Raw genomic sequence first — 21,409 nt, 5'->3', positions numbered from 1 at the left:
ATTAATGATAGTCCTCCAGATGTCTTAATTTAACTGCTAAAGATAGCTACTTGTCAGTCCTTCACAAATAATAGATTATATAGATGACCTTAGGTCAGTGATTTTGTAGAAGTTGCAATTTATTTGATTTTTAATATACCTCCACTGCAATAAAACCATGGCATCATACATACTCATTGGTTAAATAGAAATAGTGTGCCACTATATTTCTAAAATGGTTGGAAAATATAAGAAGGACTATATACTGGGTAAAAAATGAGCAGAAGGAAGGAGCAAATATATAACGTCTATTAGGTGTCATGCTTTGCACTAGGCAATTAACAATTATCTAGCATATTTCATCCTCACAATAATCATTTGAAGGAGGTTGAATGGAGGCAATGACAGGTTTGTACATGGCCAGGAGAGGGCTTCACATAATGTAAATTTACTGGGGACAGAGTTGGTTCCTAACGTTGTGAGTATCCCAGAGTTAATTAGGCTCACGGAAGCCATTAAAACTAAGTGACTGAAGAGTGTGAATCAGTGTGCTATTTGGGGGATAGTAGAGATAGTCCTTTACAGAAATGAAAGCGCCGCTGTCCAATATGATAGCCATAGCCACCGGCAGCTATTTAAATTTAAATAAATTAAAATTAAATAAAAAATTCAGTTCCTCATTCACACCAGACACATTTCAAGTGCTCAGTAGCCACACATGGATATGCTCAAAAATGTTGAGTGTCAATACAGAACATTTTCGTCATTGCAGAAAGTTCTGCTGGCCAGCATTGAACTAGAGTGCTCACCCCAAATCAGCACTTCTCAGTCTTGAAACTCCTGGAAAACTAAATTAGTATTCGGAAGTTTGCTTGGTGAGTGCGAAATCAGGGCCTCAGCAGGTCAGGAGGTCTCAAAAGCATTTTATCATGGCCTTATGAATCAGCACTTGCAGCTGAGTTCCCTTCTTTTAGAACTTTCTGTTGTATTTATCATGTACAGGGTCTCTTGCTTCGGATAATCCCAGGTACTGTCAACTTCTGAGTCTTTCCTCTTTCCTTTTCTGTTCTCTAATCTGCTGGATTCCTCCTTGGATGAGTGAGAAGGGGGAAGAGAGAAGCAGGTTTTGATAAAACTTTTCAATGTTTGTCAGCAGAGAATGAGATTTAAAGGTTTGAGAAACACTCTTTTAGGTTTTCTGTCCTCTTTCTCCCCTATCAGGGTATAGTACAGTCAGTTATTCCTTGCTTGCTAAATATTCTCCCATTTCAACTCTTTCCACCCAGAGTTTCTCCTAGATCATGATGATCACAGTTTTTGATGTACAAACACTTCAATTACACTTATACATAGTCCCAGGTGTTGCCCAGATTCTTACTTGCATTGTTGGCATGGAGTTTAATTTTTAGAGGTCAACACTGTTTTTCTTATTTCTGCATGCTGGGAGGGGTACCTCATGGCTTCCCATGAATGTATCTCCAAGAGGAGTTGAGGAGGTGCAGAAGTGGGCACAATGAAACTTGATTAGGGTGTGGTAGGTACAAAATATGGAGAGAAAACATGACAGCTGGACTCGAGAGAACTATTAAGATGGGGATAATGGAGCATGTTAACATCGACAGAAAGGAACCAACAGGGAGAGAAAATGAGAAGATATTTGCAAGAGGGCATAATTGAGAGAGCAGAAGGGGATATGATCCAGCACAAAGTTGGGATTAATAGAGAACCATGAGAAACATTTAAGAGGTGAGTAGGGCAAGAGGAGCTCGCAAAGGAGTCTGAGGAGAAGTGACCAGAGAGGCAGGCCGGAAACTAGGAGAAGACATGTTGCAGAATACAGCAGAAGAGAGAGTTTCAAAAAGGAAAAGATAGCCAAGGGTGTCAAATGTTGCTGAGGGATAAACTAAATTCAGATTAAAATTTACTGCTGGAATTTAGCAAAGAGAGGGTCAACGTTAATAATTTAGGGGGAATGGAAAGAGTGGAAGAGAGACCACAGTGAGTAAAGGGGTAGATGAGAAGATAAGAAGTCAAGAGTGAGTGCAGAAATATTTCATAGAGTTTGTCCATGAAGATGAAGAGGGCAAGAGAGTGGTAACTGGAGGCAGAAGTGGTCCAGGCAAGTTATTTTTAACATAGGACTTTGAGTCAATTTAAATGATGATGAGAATAGTTTAGTAAAGAAAGAGATGAAGATACAGAAGACAGAGGGATACTCCAAAGAGCAAAGTTCCTGAGAAGTGGGAAGGAGATGAGATCCAGCACACATGAGGTAAGACTTGGATAGGATGGTAATAGGATAAGAGGATAATAGGATAAGACTTGGATAGGATAGGTTAGGTAGTGGTTGGATAGGATGAGGGACATTTTACTCATTTAACTAGTGCTAAGGTAGAAAGGGTGGAAGTGGAGGTTTGAAACCTCAAGCTTAATGCACTGAATTTGGGGAAAAATGATGGGAGTTAATTAGGGAGTAGTAGGAAAGGTTAGGACTCTAAGAGCAGTTGACCTCCTAGAGGTGACTGCTGACTGTGGAGTAAGAGAAATTGTCTGAACTTTAGTGTAACTTGGAGTTGAGTTTAAGAATATGTTATTTTTATGGCACTCCAAAAATTTATGTGCAACAGCAAGTTGAGAAAATCTAGCCTTTCCCCACCAGTAGCCTCACTCTCAAACTCTCATCTCTTTGACCCTCAGTACAAAAAGGGAGGCCCCGTCATTGCTGTGCAGGTCGAGAATGAGTATGGTTCATATCATCTGGATAAAAGATACATGTCATATATTAAGAAGGTTAGTTCTCCTTTAATTTTTCTCTATATTTACATGCTTCTTTTTTCACTCTGTTAGTTTGTGGAGCAAACATGTCCTGAGTAGCTATAGCTTGCATGATACCATGGGATGTGAAGATGAATAAGATCCAGTGTAATTTTTCCCATGCTTTTACATCCTATAGAGGGGACTGGAAACTACCCACACAACTCTAATGTAAGGCAAAAGTGATGTTAAAATATTTTTTCTCTCTGTGGATATCACAGCTCTCTTTTGGTTAGTGTTTGTATAATACATACTTTTCTATCCTTTTACTTTTAACTTTTCTATATCCACATATTTAAGGTACATACCTTGTAAACAGTGTATAATTAGAATTTGTTTTTGTTAATCCATTATGAAAATTCTTGTCTTTTAAATGAGATATTTGGTTTGTTTACATTTAATATAATTACATTTGCATTTAAATCTACCATTTTGTTATTTTCTTTCTATTTTTCCTACTTGTTCCATGGTCCTTTGTCTCTTCTTTCTTCTTTTGGATTGAGTGTTTTTTATTATTCCATTTTCTCCTCTATTAGCTTGTTATCATTTTTCACTTTTCTTTTAGAATTGGCCATAGAGACTACTGTATTCATCCTTGAATTATTAATGTCTAATATAAGTTAGTATGTTTGCCAATTCCAATGTAAAGAAGCACCTGAGAACAGTTTAATTGCATTTTCCTCCCTTCTATCTTAGGTACTATTTTGTTGTCATTTCTTTTAATGCTGTATATATTTTAGACTCACAAGACATTATTATTTTTATTGTTATACGGAGTCATTTAGATTTACCCACATGATTTACTTTTTGTTGCTTTTCCCCTCTGCATCTCTGAGCTTCATCTCCCTTATCATTTTCCTCTGCCTGGAAAACACCTTTTTGTATTTTCTTTGTCACAATATGTGGTTAAATTCTTTCACCTTTTGTTTGTTTGAAAGTGTGTCTAGTTCACCATCATTTTTGAAGGATATTTTTGCTGTACGTAGAATTCTAGGTTGGCAATTATTTTCTTTGAGGATTCTCTGGTATATATTGTTTCTATTAAGAAGTCAAGTATCGATAAGATTATTGTTCCTTTGAAGGTAAAATGTCTTTTTTCTTTGGCTTCTTTTAAGATTTGTTTCTTTGTTTTTTAGCAATTTTACTAGGATTTGGCTAGGTGTGGTTTTCCTTTGACTTATCCTGCTTACATTTATTTATGTTTTTTGTGAGGAGATCGGCTCTGTGCTAACATCTGCCGATCTTCCTCTTTTTTTTTTTTTTTGGCTGAGGAAGACTGGTCCTGGCTTAACATCTGTGCGCATCTTCCTCCACTTTCTATGGGATGCTGCCACAGCATGTCTTGCCAAGCAGTGTGTTGGTGCGCGCCCGGGATCTGAAGCAGCGAAGCCTGGGCCGCCGCAGCGGAGCACGCGCACTTAACCGCTTGCGCCACTGGACCGGCCCCCTGCTTACATTTTTGCACTCAACAATTTGTGGCTTGAAGTGTTTAATCAGTTTTAGAAAATTCTCAGCAATTATCTGCTCCATTTTCTCTCTCTTCTCCTCTGGGACTTCGATTACACAAACGTTAGATATTTTCGTCACATCCCACATATCTATAAAGCTCTTTTCTGGATAATTTCTTCTATACTATCTTCTAATTTATTAATTTTCTCTTCAGCTTTGTCCAATTTGATGTTAAAACTACCCCATTATGTTCTTAATTTCAGATCTTTTAACTTTTAGTTCTAAAATTTTCGTTTGATTCTTTTCTATAGTTTCCATTTCTTTGCCAAAATTTTCCATTTTTCTTTAATTCCTTGAACGTATTAATTATAGTTATTTCAAAATCTATGTCTTAATAGACCTAATATCTGATCTTGTATATATCTGTTTCTGTTGTTTTTTTCTCATGGTTTCAGTAAAGTATTTTAACAATTTTTCAATCAGATGTCAGACATTTATTTATGAAAACGCTATTGAGATCATTGAAGCTCTTGACAATCTTTCGGATGAATTTATTTTTGCTTCTGGAAGGTCATTGCAATAATTTGGAGCTGAGCTTCAATCATGAGAGCAAGTCTCATTCTTGTTCACCCTTATTCCTGGTGGGTAGCCCTTTGGGTCCTAGCTGAAAGCCTAGGGTTTGTCATGGCCCCTCCACCTTGGCAGTCCCTGAACTGCAATTTCTTTCCCCAAGTCTTCTAAAGTTGCTGAGAAATCTGCTCAGCTTCTCAGCCTCTCAGCTGATGCTTTAGGAATCAGCTGATGTCTCAAGGGAGAAGCTGTGAGAAATGCTAGATTCATCTCTCTAACTCCCTGGGAACTTGGATCCTCAAGTCCTGCCTTGATATATATCTAGTATCTTCAAATAAGTTTTTAAAAAATATTTTTGTCCAGCTTGTCTAGTTGTTATTAGAAGGAAGGTTAGTCTGAAACAAAATGGTTCACCATCCCTAGAAGTGAAACCTGTTGCTGCTATCCCTGTGAGTAGAATCCGTGAGTCTCTCTTTCATTCTCAAGTGTTCTAGTTTAGATAAAAAGCTGCATGGCCACCTACCAATAAGCCATATTGCTCACTGGGGCTAGAGGCTTGAAACAGTGCTCCTGATAGCACCTGTCGTGGTGGAGGGTGGACTGGGATTAATGCATGACACGCTGGCTCCTCTCACTTATTTGATTCACCTCTCAGTCTTCCCTGTTTTTCAAGAAGACTTCAATAGAAGCAAACTACCTCCTTATACCCAACAAGTGTAGGGTTAGTGTGGGGACTATTGCAGGGACAGTTTCACTGTCAGGACATTCTGATCAAAGACCCAGGAAGGCATACCTTTGGCTTTTCTCAGTACCCACAGCCATTGTCTCAGTGTTTTACTCCTTAAGTAGGTAAGTTCCTTAGCCTCTTCTCTCTGTGTTTGATTTAGAATCTCCTCGAGTTACTTCTAGTTAAAGTAGGGACAATAAAGGTTCATGCAACAATAAGTTTGACCATGGATTGACTAGGCCAAAACCTACCTGAGTTTGCCGTTGACCAAAGGAAAACCAGCAGTTGTGTGTGTGTGTGTTCCCAAATCCATCCTATAATTGGGCCCATAGGGTCTAGTTAATTTGAGTGAAAGTGTGGAGGAAGAAGTTTGTCTGAAGCTCTCTGAGGCACTGGAGAAAATCCAGGATTCAGATCCCTAGGGGAAGGCACTGTATTAAGGTGAATGCAGACAATCCCACTGCCTCTTCCTTTAGGTTTGACCTTGTCATTGTTACCTTGGCCTTGCTGAGTGTAGCTGAGGCAGGAATGATGTTTACTAACTTACAAGTAGTTGGATGGGGTAAGTAGACCTTCTCTTCCATTCCTCAGCTTTATTCCCGTATTTTTGTTGCCATCACTTTTTCTAGAGAGAAGCAGTCCCATGGGATCAGGGACAGTCATTTACCTTGCTGAATTTCTCTACAGGTGCTGGTGACAAGAGGGGTGGAGGTGCTGCTCATGACTGCTGATGATGGACAAGAACTGATAAGAGGCCACCTGAAGAAGGGTACAATTTTGTTTTTGCCCTGTTTCCTCTACTAGTTGAGTCTGAAACAGACGGGAGTCCTTCTGATGCTTCCTTTTTCCTATTTCCCGTGGCTGGGGCCCCATAGTCTTTAGGTAAAAGTGGTGGGGCTGAGTTAAGGAGCCAGTCCCCACCTTGCTGCCCCACTAGCTATTTCCCTCAGAGCCCCAACAGTGCATAACACTTACTCCATCCTCTTCAATCCTTGGTGGCCAAAGTGGGGCCTGGCTGGGACAGAGTAAAGGCCATCTCTGTCATTGCCAAATGGCCATGGCTGAGCAACAGGAAGTGGATGCAGTGTCAGAGAAACAGTACTGCCACAGACCTACCCCAGGAGCTTAGGGACAAATAATCTAGGAACCAAAGCAGTAGAGAAACATAGGATAGAATTATAGGGAGGAAATATGGGTTGATACACAGCAACATGGAGAAAGGAAACGTGCAGACACAGAGCCAGAGAACACTTGTGGAATTCTTTACCCTAAGCAGTCTGCCAGGCACATTCTCCTCTGCTGGTCTCTCCCCAGGTTGTTTGGCGGCCCTTTGTCTTGTGGTGGAAGAGACAGAACAGAGTTCTGGGTTAGAAGTCAGGAGATCTATAGTCGAGTTTTAGGTCTTGGGCTCTTCACCTCTCTGGGCTCAAGTTCTTGATTTGGCTTTCATTTATTCATCAGCATAATGTGGTTTATTTAACTGCCCTTGTTTTCTGGAAGTGCTTTGTGTAGTGCACGTGTGCATACAGATTATATCATTGACTGTAAGCCATGATGTGTTAGTGTGAATATCTGTGAGGGGTATCTGCAGGATGCGTCGACGCCCAGCTCTCCGTCCTGGGTCCAGGAGTAAGTTTTCTCCCCTGCCTCACAGTGCTTGGAGCTGGACCTTATGCAGAGTTTCTCCTTTTCCTCCACAGTGATTGCCACTGTCCACATGAAGAATATAAAGAAAGAAACTTATCAAAAGCTCTCTTCAGTTCAAGTAAGGACATTTCAGGGATGGGAGACATTTTGATTCTTGCTCATGCTAGGACCTCTTCGCTCATTTGTTGGGGAAATTCTCAGCAGTGATTAGTTCAGTTAAACCTTGTGTTTATTATGCCCTTGAAATGCCTGCTCTAGGTGATTTTCGGTGCAACTAAATCAGATTCACATGCCTACAATGCCTGGCCCATGGCCCCTTCAAAGGACACAGGATGGGAAACATAGCCTACTAGCAGGGCAGCATCAGTGGGAGTCCTCACAGCAGTCCAGGGGCCATGCGCCCAGCTGATAGCTCGGGTGTCAGGGAATGGGAGCACACACATGAGTGGGAGCCATCCTGGCAGAGGAGCCTCAGCTCAGTATAGGAACCAACCAGTATCCCTTGTCATAGCTCCATAGCCGTAGCTTCTGGGTCTGCTAAGGGGAACTCTTGGTTTCAAGATACACAGCACTCAGGGAGCTATTGCTCCCATCAGGAATTGATACATCATTCATAGTCCTCCAGGCCAGAGGCAGTTTCCTAATCAGAGGTCATTTTTATCATAGCAATCTGCCTGATAACATGGGTAACATTCTACCTTTATCAGGTTTTCAGTGGACCTAAAGTCAATTTGCATGAGACAGAGAAAGATTTTTGTTAACCCTTTACTCATAGCCCCATTCACCTTTAACTACTTATAGTCTAATGAGAAAGACAAGAAATGTAAATAAACAACACAAAATAGGAAGTGCTAAATGCAATAAAAGTATTAATGGGTAACTGGAGGTCAGAGAGTGGCATAGATTTCTACCCCAGAGGAAATCAGTGGTTACATGTGTCATTTTGCACAGAACTGAGCTATATGGTATTAGGAGCAAAAGAAGCCATCTGTTAATTACCATCAACATAAGGCAATGCCTGGAATTCTAAGTTAAATTCCTAATCCTGTCCTCCTGCAGTCTGAGACAGCACTAAGATTTAGAGAAGAGTACAAAGGCCTGAGAATCCAGGCACATAATGACAGGACCAACATCAGGAAATGGTGCAGGTAGTGCGGAGATGTGCAGGGATTGGGGTGAGTGCATTCCAAGAGGATATGAAGAGGGAAGACAATTCTTGGACAAAGTAAACATTCAGTTAGATGCTAACATCATGATGATGATGGTGATAATCATGGAGGAGGAGGAAGAATGGGAGGGCAATGAAACCAGTGAAAAAGGCAACCTTTGGAATGGGAGAAAATATTTGCAAACCACATATCTGGTAAGGGGTTAATATCCAAAATATACAAGGAACTCATACTACTCAGTAGCAAAAAACCAAAATAACCCAATTAAAAAACGAGCAAAAGATCTGAATGGACATTTTTCCGAAGAAGACATACAGATGTCCAACAGGTACATGAAAAGGCACTCAACATCCCTAATTATTGGGGAAATGCAAATCAAAGACACAATAAGACATCAGCCCACACCTGTCAGGATGTCTGTTATTTAAAAGGCAAGAGATGACAAGTGCTGGGGGGATGTGGAGAAGAGGAAGCCCTGTGCACTGCTGGTGGAAATGCAAACTGGCACAGCCATTGTGGAAAACAGCATGGAGGTTCATCAAGAAATTAAAAACAGAGCTACCATCTGACCCGGCAATCTCGCCTCTGCGTGTATATGCAAAGGAAATGAAATTGTTATCCTGACGAGATATCTGGACTCCTGTGTTCATAGCAGCATAATAATAGCCAAGGTATGGAAACAACCTAAGTGTGTAGTGACAGATGAATGGATAAAGAAAATGTGGTGTATATATATAAAATGGAATATATTCAGCTTTAAAAAAGAAGGAAATCTGTCATTTGTGACAACATGGATGAACCTGGAGAGCATTATGCTAAGTGAAATAAGCCAGACAGCAAAAGACAAATAACAAATACTGTATGGTATCACTTCTGTGTGGAATCTACAAAAGGAAAAAGTGAACTCATAAAACAGAGAGTAGAAAAGTGGTTGCCAGAGGCTGGGGGTTGGGGGAAACAGGGAGCGGCTGGTAAAAGCGAACAAACTTTCACTTAAAAGATAAATAAGGTCTGAGGATCTAATGTATAGTATGGTGACTATAGTTGATGATACTGTATTGTATAGTTGAGATTTCTTAAGAGAGTAAAATGTAAATGTTCTTACCAAAAAAAAAAAAAAAAAAAAAGTAAAAAATGGAACTTGAGAATGAGTCTCACATTAAAGGTGAGATTCATTTGGTGGCATCTTTAAAATTTAGGAGTATTTTCATGTGAAAGGGAAATTCTTTGTAGTACTGGAGAACAGAATTAGTTTCAATGGGTAAAATGAATAACAAAACATATATTGCCTCAATATAAGGGTTGTAATTTCTAGCAATCTGAATTCTTAAAAAATGGGATGGACTGCCTTGTGTGGCAATGAATTCCCCATCACATGAGAACAGAGAGGCTGAAGAATGCCTGTGTGTGGTCCACTGTGTAGAGATGGCAATGCCTACTGAGGGGAGAAGTGATATACTAGACAAGCTCAAAGAAGAAATCTTTTCTAATGTGAGAATCTGTGATTTGGGGATTCTGTGAGATTGAGGGGAAGGCAGATTGAGGGGAATGAAGCTGCAGGAGCTGGAACCACATGGCTTCAGTTTAATTAGCCTTAAAGGAGTGAGAACATTATTTTTGGAATTGAATAGAATTAAAAAAAAATGTTAAATGTAAAGAATGCTGGGCAGAAATACATATAAAGATAAGTCAAATCGCATGATTTTGTGGTGGTCAAGTTGGCAGTGTTTTTTGACTTTCTTGAAAGGATTTGGCAGCTTAGGCCTGAATGTGGATGCTGCAGGGGGCTGGATGTAAGGGCTCCAGAGTTAAGTTGTGGCAGCAAGGAAAGAGAAATTCAAAGGATGAGTTAACATTGCAGTGCAAGAAGGAGCGTGATTGAAAAGGCTAACTTCGAGTCTAAACCTGAAGAGTGAGGCTTGTTATCCCAATGGCTTGGAAGGTGAAGGAACTAGAGATGACACAGGGATGGCAAAAGGGAGGAGTGGGAGCTGAGAGATGTGTGGGAATTCTGGGATTCAGGAATTCTCATTTATGGGATTCAACATTTTGGGCAGTCATTTGTTGAACATTTTCAGTGCTTCCTCTGGGTCAGGCACTTTCTTACTAGACCTCTACTCTGGTCACTCAAGGGAATGAAGAGACTCTATTGTTCTAGAAAGGGAAATGTGATGATGGCAGTTGATTTTACCAAAGCCTGAGCAAGAAGGCCAGTGAAACCACACCAGTAATAATGAGAGCAGGAAATGATGTGCAAATGGGAGAGTAGAACTCAGTGAGGGGCTGCTCCAGCTCGTAAAGGGAGTTTGTGAACTGGGCCTTACAGTTCCCTCCTAAGCAATTCAGGGCTTCTCAATGGCACCAAACTTGATGAAATGGACACTTCATTTTCCTCAGGGTCATAGCCCCATACTGATGATGGTATATACAGCAAACTCTTTGGACGGATGGGGCACTGCCTGCCATACTCTGGATTCACATGGTGAGTACTCCTTAGTTCCTTTCTCGGGAGAATAGATGACACAGATGGCACTGGCCTGTTTTTTTCTGCTCAGTAGAGTACTTGAAATTTAGGGGACAAGGCTGCAGATCTTATAGCTTCATAAGTATCAATGTGGTGAGGTAGACACCTTACAGACATCTGTGCAGGTAAAATGACAGCATGGAATGGGGTCCCCAGAGGTCATTGTAATTGAAAGTCAAATTTTAGCAGGGTTTCCATTCTGATTACATTTTGTTGAGGCTGTTAAAGTAGAGTGCGTTGTTCTGACAGAAGGGGGCAATTCAATGGAAGTGTGTCGGGTGGAGGTAGAATGTTATCTGATGCCAGGTTGTCTGCCACGTTCTTCCTGGAGAATTGATGAAGGTCATTAAAATGTGGTTTGAAGGTAAATGTTCCTGGTGCCAGGATTTCAGATCAGTCACTGTGAGAAGTTACTAAGTGCTTCAGAAACACTGAGCTGGATGTATATTTACCTAAGACAAAGATGCACAAACAAATATTTAATATATGCAGTTTGAAAATCCCCCAAGGGGCTATTAATTCTCTCAAACTTTACTTCTCTCCCCCATTTCTCCTTTTCTTCCTACCTATATGCAGTGTTAATGAAAAACGTGCGTGAAATGTTCAACTTGAGGTTCTCCCTCAACTTCTATATGTTCCATGGTGGCACCAACTTTGGCTTCATGGGTGGAGCTGCATCTTTAGATAATTATCTCCCTATGGTCACCAGCTATGGCAAGTACTTGTCCCCAAAGTTGTCTCCAACCTAGGCCAACCCACCATTTGACACTGGAGCTTCCTAGGGTGGGCTTCTGAGAATAGTCTCCGGAACTGTTCATCTATTTTGCCTTTAACGTATGCTGGAGATTGAGGGTTTGATATTTGTTCTTTTGACAGTACTAGAATTTATCCACCGCTAGAATATAGGCTGTGTGGGACTTTGCCAGCAGAGAAATCAATAGCTTAATCTTTCCATCCACTGTGCAGATCCTTATTATTGGAGATTCATTGCAAACCCGTTACTTTGGATCTCTTAGTAGCACCAGGGTATTGTCTTCCCCTATCTCCAGCTCTACTAAGAGACCAAGTGAAAAGTCAAGGGTGAAAGAAAGAAAGGAGTTTGGTTAGAAATTGAGTAGGAAGGAGAAGCCTCTGGATTAGAGCAGCCTTAGGCTCTCAGCCAGGGCTTATTAGATATTCAGAGACTGGTGCTATTTGCCTCCGATGGAAAGGGCTGGAAAGCATGGCAGATGTCTCCTGTTTTGGACTAACTGGGACTTGGCATTTTCTTGTCTAATGCCGAAAGTTTTTCCTCCCAATGCTGCTGTATTAAGGATCCTTTTGCTTAGTACTAAGCTCTCATCCCTTCTTTTGGTGAAGCTGTGGCTTTCTTGGGGAAAGTGACAAATTTCTTTATATTTTTCAGACTATGGGGCACTGCTGACAGAGGATGGAGAATATACACCTGAGTATATTTCATTTCAAGAGTTTTTTAGCTCTGTTATAGGTACCCAGCAACAACCTCAATCCGAATGATAACTCAGCTCCTCAAATGGTCTCTGTCCTGTGAAGAGGGGGGTGAGGGAATGGATAGAGATGTTCTTTTGGGGAGATGTCCGACTTGCTCAGTTTATTTGATCATTGGGCACTGGGCATTCAAATCTGTGCAAGATGCAGGGCCCGCTGTCTAGGTGCCCAACGTCTAGGGCCATGTTGCTTAGTCTTGGCTGCACATCAGAATCCTCTGTGGAACTTCTAAAAGCCAGAGGTGCCAGACCCTTCCCAGAGCTGTTAGATAATTATGTCTTGGTTGAAGTGGGGAGAAAGGGGCAGAATCTGAGTGCGTGTGTTTTCCCATTGGATGTTAGGAGATTGTGATGTGCAGCTGGGGCTGAGAACTATCAGTCCAGGAAAGGAATTGACGTGCCACCTGCTTTTCCATGACAGCAGGGCACCCTGCCTCAGAGCCTATAGATATGAGAGGAATCCCACTCAATTACTGCCTGCCTTATGACTTCCTGGAATTGGGAAGGCATGCCCTGTGACTGGGCCCTTTGTTCTTGGTGGCTTTGGGATAGCAGAGTACATTGTGCCCTTGAATGGGGATGGGGGAGGATCCTGGGATGGCCCAACCTCTTGTCTTTTGTTGCAGAGGTTCCCAAGCCCTACCAACCAGAGTCTAGACCTAAGGCTGTATATAAGTCAGTGATAGCAGCATACTACATATCACTGTGGGACATCCTGCCCTACCTGGATGAGGTAAGCATTTCCTGGGCATAGAAGCATGGCATAGCTTTTGGACAGGAGAGAGAGGAGAGAAAGGCTTAGCTCAAAGAACAGGGAGTAAATTATTGGGGAACAGAAAGCAATCCTTAGCAGTTTTAGTTCCTTCTCCTAATTTTACAGTTAAGAATAAGAAACCTAGAATAAGAACATTTGAATTTGAAGAAACAGTGTAAACATTGCAGGATACTGGGAACATGCCTTTCATAGCCCAGCTGAGAAAAGATCCCCTGCCTTCTGAAGATGGTTAGAATGAAGGTACACTGGCTGGATCTAGGACAATAATTTTTACACTTTTATATTAGTAGAGGGACCCTTTCTTATTTTAGTAGAGGGATTCTTTCTTCACCAGTAGAGGGACCCTGGTGAAATCAGGGGTGGTAGTTCTGAGGCTCTGTACTTTCATCCTCCCTAAGGGTCAGCCATCCCCTCTCTAGGCTGGTCCACTTGCCACTTCTGACTTACCCTTGGGGTTCGGAGGAGCACGGTTTGAAAACCACTAGTCTAGAGGAAACCCTGCCTAGCTGTTCATATAACACTTACTGGACACTAATGTTTGAGGAACTGCATTATCAAGATGTTGTTTTAGGGAACTTCTAGTCTAATGGGTAGGAAAGTTAAGTAGAGTAGAGATTGGAGGGTCATAGGTTCTATGGTAGCGGAATGGCAGCAGCACATCGTTGTTAAGGGGACATAGTGTTGGTTAAAGAACACAAGCTCTGAAGTCAGACTGGGTTTGAGTCCTTGCTCCAATATTTCACTTAGAGAGGTCATGTAACCTCTTCTACCTAAGTTTACTCATCTGTAAAATGAGGCTAATAATTTCACCTACCTCATAGGATTGTTGTGTGGATTGAACAGGTAATATCTGTACCTGGCACATAGGAAGTGCTAATGTGTGCCAGCTGTTGTTATTATTATAGAGATGTGCTCAGAATGCTGGACAATCACAGGACCCAAGATTATATCCCGGTTGAGGTGATTTTGAGATCCAAAGGATGAATAGGAGCTAATGAGAGGACAGCAGGGCAGAGTGGGAGAGGTAAAAGAGTTTGAGGGACAGTGGACACCATTTATAAATGGTAAGACATGGAAGAAATTGCATGTTTGGGGAGCTGTAACTAGGACTGGAGTGAAAAGTCTTTGTGGGAGAGCGGTGAGTAGGGAGCCAGGCACCACACAGTGGAGGGCCTTTGTGGTTTTGTTTTTAAATTTTTCTCGTGGAAGTTTGAAAACATAAACAAAAGCAGAGAAAACAGTAGTGAACCTCCCTGTGCTCATCACCCAGCCTCAACTTTATCAATATATGACTAATCTTGTTTCATTTATAGCCTTATTCTCCCTCCTCAACTCTTTACAAGATTATTTTAAAGCAGATCCTAAACATCATGTAATTTCAGCTGTAAATAATTCAATATGTATCTCAAAAGATAAGGATTCTTTTTGAAAAACATAAGTACCAACTCATTATCACCCTTAATAATAATGACGATAATGATGATGATGATGATAGAAATAATAAGAATCCTTTTATGTCAGTGATTTCCTGGGAAATGTTTAGCACCTGGCTCTCTGGAAGAAAAAACTCTGATTAGTAGGGTTTGCCAATTCTGTGGTGTAAAAACTCCCATTATGGGTAATTTCAAGCTAGTTACATGATGAAACTGAATACAGAGTTCGGAAGAGATGTGCACAGTTGGCTCTCATGAGCTAGTACAAACTGGCTATAGCATACCACCACATAAAATCATAAAATAGCCAGTGCTCAAATTTTATCAATTATGTCATAGTTTTTTTAGCATTAGTTTGTTAATATCAGCATCCAAATTAGGTCAATTACACATTGCACTTAGTTGATATGTCTTTTTTAATCTAAAGATTTTTTTCCCTTCTTTTTGTTAAATTTATCTGTTGAAGAACCTGGAGTTGCACTATAGAATTCCCTACATTATGAGTTTTGCTGATTAGATCCTCATGCGTCTGGTAATGTGTCTTTATACTCTCTGCATTTTCTGTAAACTGGTAGTTAGATCTAGATGCTTGATGAGATTTAAGTTAGGTGGTGTTTTTTAAAATTGTTTGCAAGTATACTTCGTAGGTGGTGCTATTGTACTTTTTATGCCTTATATCTCAGGCACGTAATGGCTGATTGTTTCTGTTTTCATAATTGATCAGTGGGTTCAGGTGTTGTTAGTCATGATTAATGTTATTATTATTATTATCAGGCTAGTCATTCATTATTAATTTTCCTCTCTTTTACCTAATGATTTTAGCAGCCATCGATGATTATTGCCTATATCCATTATTTCATTAAGTCTTTCAAAATGGTATCATTCTAATTCTATAATTCCGTCTGCGTTTATTCATTTGAATTCTTCTATATAGAGGAACTTTTCTTCACCAGTTGTCTTGGTACCTTGATATATAGTTTGTACAGAAACGTCAGGATAAAAGTACAAGTATTTTCTTTTATCAGGACAGTGAATTTATTCCTGTATATCCTCCAAAGGTAGCCAATGAGGTGTTTTGCTGTTGTTGCTCTTTGTTTGATTATAAACTCACAAATTTTTAACACATTTAAAATGTTTCTACCCCACTACAGTCCTTCTTTTTGATGTTCAAATTGTCCCATCTTAGACCAGCCGCAGGAAATCCTTTCACTTGGCTCCTGTGTCCTCTTGACATAACTCCAGTAGCTTTTGATATTTTCTTTGCTTTTTGGTTCCCAGGATGTTTCAGGCTGTGTAGCTCCACAGACTTGGAATCATCTCTTTCTCCAAAGAGTTCTGAAGGACTATGTTTTTATGCTAAGAAATGCGAACATTTCCCTGAAAGTTATGGGAAGCTATTTTAAAGCAGGGCTGAGAATCAGATGACCAGCTTTGCATTTCAGAAGGATTTCTTTGGCAGCTCTGTGAGGGATGGATTAGAGTGGGGCCATGCTAGAGCACTGAAACCAAATAGAATTCCATTGAAGTTGAGCTTAGATAATGGGAAGGAAGAAGAAGGATTAGTGAAACAGATATTTAGATTCAGACTATATTGGAGGTGATGACTGGTTGATGGGGGATGTTGAGGAAGAGAAGGAGGGACAGGACGTTGTCCATGCTTTTTACCTTTTTTGACTGTATTGCTCTTTGGAAAGGAAAAAGAGTAGGATGGGGAAGTGTGGTAAATATAGTTTGGGAGATATTGCACTGGAAACATCTATGGACTTGCAGATGGAGAAGTCCAGTAGACATGAGGGTAAACAGACATAGTGTGAGAGAGTGTAGATTCATGAATAATCATAGTCAGTTACACCACACATTAGGATGATTTCTCTTAGACGTTGTATAAAAGAAAAAGAAGAGAAGGCCACAATAGACAGACTCTGGCACACTTGGGTTGGGATTCCTGAAATCAGGAGTCTAGTCCAGGCTCCATCATGAATTGATGAGCAAGTTGAACAAATCATTCCCTTTTTTTGACTTCAGCTATTCCATCTAAAAAATAAGAATACATCACTGGCTAGCACGTGCAGAGAAATATGAGGTTGGTTTGAAAACAAAAAGGGCAATTTATATGTGACACTTAACCATGATTATCATTAATTATTCATTTTTTATACTTTTGTCCCCAACACTCTTAGGGCCATTTATTTGGAAAAGTGGGCTTTGGGCTGGGGTTTCTTTGGGCAGTTTCTGAAAATTTTTTCTCCAGCCTGACCCTTCAGCCTGGTTTTTGCTTCTGTTTCTGCCACAGCCCATCAGGTCTGCCAAGCCCATCTGCATGGAGAAGCTGTCTGTGAACCAAGGGAGTGGTCAGTCCTATGGGTACATACTTTATGAGACTGTCATCACCACTGGAGGCCTCCTCACCTCAAGGGGTCATGTTAAAGATCGGGGTCAGGTAGGGGACAATGGATGGGTCCCAGTGGCACTTCTCTGCTAGTATGACTCAGTGGTGTTGCTGAGGCGAATGTCAAACTGATAGTCAAATCTCTCTTTGAGCTTCAAAAAGTCATCACGGTTTCTTAACCTCTGTCCCTTCAGTGACACATTTTATATGTAAGCTACTGCTCTTGTTGGTCTAAGGCATGTAAACATTCCCAGGGAGGGTATTCACTGAACGCTCGTGGGAGTTGATGGTGTTTTTTAAGGAGGCTTGGGAAGAGCTTCAGAAGTCCCTGTACTTATGCACAGCAACCCCTAACATTTACGTAGCACATTACGGTTGGCTCTTCTCATTTCATTCTCAAAACACCCATCGAAGATATTTATTACAAATGAGGAAACCTCAGAGAAGTTAAATGGCTTTCAAAGGATCTTTGACTAGAAAGTACCAGAGGTGAGGTTAAAGACTTCATCATCTCACTCCAAATAAAGAGCTGTTTTCTCCAGGTCTTGATGAAATTTCCTTACTCTTTCTACTCTCTGTGCTGTCTATATCACCTTCTAAAGCTTCAAGTACTCCTTTGTGACTCCAGCTCTCCCCTACTCCTCCTTAGTTACGGACCCGTATTACTTGCTGTATGAACATTTCTCTCCACTGAGATATATGTTCCATTGGCGTCTCAAACTCATCATGTCCAAAACCAAATTCATTAGCTTCCTAAATAAACCTCATCCTATATTCCTCACATCAGTTCATGGACTCACAGCCTCCCAACCCAAAAATGCTGCTGCCATCCCTCCCCTTACCCTTTCTTCACACCTTACTTTCAGCTGGCCCCTGTATGGTGCAACATTACTCAATTGGTCTTCTTTTAAAATCCATGCTGTCTTTGCCTTATAATCATCTTTGTATCTGCTTCTGCTATTGTTAGAACCTCATAACTGCTCTTCCTGTTTCAGAGAGCTCATCTTTATCCTCTTCCTTGCTAAATCCCTCCCTCATAGTGCCACTAGACTTTTCTTTCCAAGGTAGAGATCTCGTCATGCCCCTTCCCCACTTACAATCTTCCATTGATTTCCCCAGTCACCAGCATCGTGTCTGTGCATTAGCCTGGATTCTGCTGTTGGTTAGGACTTACTATTGCCTTCTCTGTGCTTCCATAGCGGTCTGTCCACAGTTCCATGTTAGCTATTGGGGAGGTTCTAATAATTTCCTTGTGTAACTCTTTGAGTTCCTCAGTGGCGGGGGTTGTGTTTTAACCTTGGTGACCCCTTCCCCAAGGAAATATTTATTCAGTAAGTGTTCAATAAATGATTATAGAGTATGTAGACCTTGTAGTTCGACTCTAATAAGCTTAAAATGTGAATTCTGTGTGCTGTATAATATTAACATTTATATGTTTTTAATACTTGTGACTTTTAATTTTTTTAGTTTCCTAATCAAATTTTATTTGAAAAATTGTGATGTAACTCAATCTAAGGGGCAAATTATGTATTCTTCTCTGGTCCTGCATGGCTAGAGTAGAGAGTCTTCTGGTTGGCTTAATCTGGGGCTGAACAATATAGTAGGTAATTGAAAAGAAATGGATTTACATTCAGGACATCGATAAAATCAGATATAGTGGTGGCAACAGCCTTTCCAGACAAGAATCTGGGAGAACGTGGCAGAGTGGTTTCAATATGGAGGGGAACTAACAGGGCAAGGCAGGCAGGCTGCTGCTCCACCTCAAGTCCCCGCATTCTCTTTTGCCATCATTTCTTTCACAATATTCATTCGTTCTCTGCCTTGCTTCTTTCCTCATTCCCTGCAGGTCTTTTCAGTTTCTTTCTTTCCCTGCTTGCCCTACCGTGGAGCCAGGGCCCAGATTTGGTATCCAGACACTGTTCTCCAGACTTTGCCTTATACGTCTCATGACTGGACTGCTTTAAACATGCTGAATTTTTGTGAACTCATGGTCAGCTTGTAATATTCTGGGAGACAGAGCTAATCATTGCCTAGAACTTGCTCTTTGCTTTCCTTTTCCAAGGCCCCTATTCCCCCTTTCCTTCTGAGGACCTAATCATGTTTTACTCTTTCTTTGGCAGGTGTTTTTGGAGGAGAAGTATATAGGAGTCCTGGATCATTCCACTAATCAGCTGACTATTCCCAGGAAAAATGTATATAATCCAGTGTTGTTAACGGACTAATAGTTCTAGCACCTGCCTAGGCCCTGGGCTCAGTTGTAAGCGTGGCCTGTCCCTGGGATTACCTGTTTTCTCTCCCGCTGTCCTCTGATTGCTCCTTACACAGAAGCCCAATAGGGGTGAGAGAGAGCTGTGTTTCTCGAAGGTACAGGTATATACAGTTTGAGTGAGCAGAACTTTTCCATGTTGGATGTTTTCTGCTCAAAAAACTCTAGGTTGGTCACCAGCCTCAACAGAGTCTCTGGAAAAACGTTCAAGTGACTCTTTATTTCCTGAAAGGCCTGGCACAGGAGGGCGGAGGTGGGGAGATACATAGGAGGAACAGGGGCCCCAGGGTTGACTTGACCCAGAGCTGGAGGTCTGCAGGGTTCTCAGGTCTGCTCTCTGTCATCACCCTGCTTATGGTCTCATCTTAGTTTCAGGGGAGACCTAAGAGGTCTACAGAAGAGTGCCTGAGTGTTCTCCACTCTGGCTGGTCTGTCTTGAACAGGGCCACAAGGATTACCTGACATTGACGATCCTGGTGGAGAATCAAGGCCGGCTCGCCTATGGGCAGGAGATCAATAAGGAGAGAAAAGGTGAGCCCCAGAATGGAGAAACTTGAGACCTCGAGGCACCAAATTCCTGTTGCTCTTACCCCAGGCTGAGGACAGCTATGGCCAGGGATACGGTGTGAAAGAGAGCAGGATCTTTTGGCCATGTGTATAAACTGTGGCAAAGTCTTGCTTCAATAGGAAATGATGATGGTGTCCTTTCTTCTAGGTTCCCTCAAATTAGTGTGTTCTCTAATTACCAGGTCAGCGGACTGCCTGTCTTCTTCTGGGAGGGTTTTGAAGAAGGCTTAGAAATGCCCTTGGAGAATAAAATGATTTGAGTCCCTCCCTAGGAATATTGATTTTTCCTTCTCTGGAGCCCAGTGCCTGTGTCCTGTCCTCCCCCTGGCCTCCTGGGCACGGAGTCATACACTTTCCTTCTCCAACTCCAGGTGCTCCGACCTCCGTAAGAGTTAGTTAGCCTGAACTGCTGTGCTGGCCAGACCTGGCAGGAATTGCAGGAACTTCTGCACTGTTAATGTGCAAGATGTAGGCGCAACTGTAACAGGTGTACTTGTACACTCAGAAGGAAGAATCCATGTAGGATTTTGCAGAAACCTTCTATCCTCTGAGGCCAGAAAAGCATCCCCCTTCAAGGGGAGCCCTGGCCACAGCCTGTTCACATCTCTGTGTCCTTCCCACCTTTTTTATGCTCCCTTTCTTCCCTCTTCTACAGGTTTAACTGGGGATATCTATCTGAACAATTCTCCATTAAGAAAATTTAAAATCTACAGCCTGGAGATGAACACTAAATTCCTAGAAAGGTGGGTGCCAGACCATCGACTCAAGGTGATTGATGAAAGATGGTAAGCATTTAGAAATGGAAAGCAGCTCAGATACCATCCAGCCTAACCCCCTCAGTTTTCACATAAAAGAGCTCGAGATCCAGAACGTTGAAGGAAATGACCCCAAGTTTCATGGTTGTCTGGGGTAGAGTGGTAACCATCCCTTCGTTTAGCCAACTCACGGTCTGCTGTTTTATTTACTGCATCATGCACCCTGAAAGGCATATGCCTGTGCTATAGAAGGGCCACTGGCCTCGGGCAGAGAAGAGAGTTATCTCAAAAGTCACTGCTGAGCCGGTCCTGATGGCCTAGTGGTTATAAAGTTCAGCGCTCTCACCGCTTTAGTGGCCTGAGTTCATTTCTTGGTCGTGGAACCACACCGCCCATCTGTCAGTTGCCATGCTGTGGTGGCGGCTCCCATAGTAGAACTAGAAGGACTTATAGCTAGGATATACAACCATGCACTGGGGCTTTGGGGAGAAAAAACAAAGAGGAAGATTGGCAACAAATGTTAGCTCAGGGCAAATCTTTCTCTGCAAAAAAAAAAAAAAGTCACTACTGACACGTTATAAAGAAGGGCATAACCTTTCCACTGGTGCTTGACTCACTCTTAGGGCCCTTCGTAACATCTGGAAACCAGTCTTATACCAACTTCGGGGCCCTGCCTTCTTCCTCGGCATCCTGAGAATTGGTAATTACCCCAAAGACACCTTCATAAAACTGGAGGTTAGTGATATTTCTCCCCTGTCCATGTCCCCCCGCAACTTCCCATCCCGAAGAAAACTTTGTGAAAAAGTTCCTTGATGCATGGGTTCTTCTCTGTGTCAGGAA

The 21,409-nt window shown here is 41.6% G+C and overlaps 1 protein-coding gene across 1 annotated transcript in view; it reads left to right on the top strand.

The window, feature by feature from the left end:
• Positions 1-21,409, top strand: part of LOC131408158 (beta-galactosidase-1-like protein 2) — a 42,547-nt gene that overhangs the window by 19,225 nt on the left and 1,913 nt on the right. The window contains exons 8-19 of the mRNA XM_058544714.1: positions 2,677-2,769; positions 6,227-6,308; positions 7,240-7,304; positions 10,753-10,837; positions 11,456-11,593; positions 12,285-12,365; positions 13,011-13,117; positions 16,886-17,032; positions 19,102-19,173; positions 19,691-19,778; positions 20,470-20,557; positions 21,193-21,304. Of these exons, the coding sequence (XP_058400697.1) occupies positions 2,677-2,769; positions 6,227-6,308; positions 7,240-7,304; positions 10,753-10,837; positions 11,456-11,593; positions 12,285-12,365; positions 13,011-13,117; positions 16,886-17,032; positions 19,102-19,173; positions 19,691-19,778; positions 20,470-20,557; positions 21,193-21,304 (1,158 nt within the window). The remainder of the gene's footprint in view (positions 1-2,676; positions 2,770-6,226; positions 6,309-7,239; positions 7,305-10,752; positions 10,838-11,455; positions 11,594-12,284; positions 12,366-13,010; positions 13,118-16,885; positions 17,033-19,101; positions 19,174-19,690; positions 19,779-20,469; positions 20,558-21,192; positions 21,305-21,409) is intronic.

This window comes from Diceros bicornis, chromosome 7 (assembly GCF_020826845.1).
Source record: "Diceros bicornis minor isolate mBicDic1 chromosome 7, mDicBic1.mat.cur, whole genome shotgun sequence".
NCBI lineage: Eukaryota > Metazoa > Chordata > Mammalia > Perissodactyla > Rhinocerotidae > Diceros > Diceros bicornis.
Note: the sequence above shows the minus strand (reverse complement) of the source record. Positions and strands in the feature narration are given on the sequence as shown.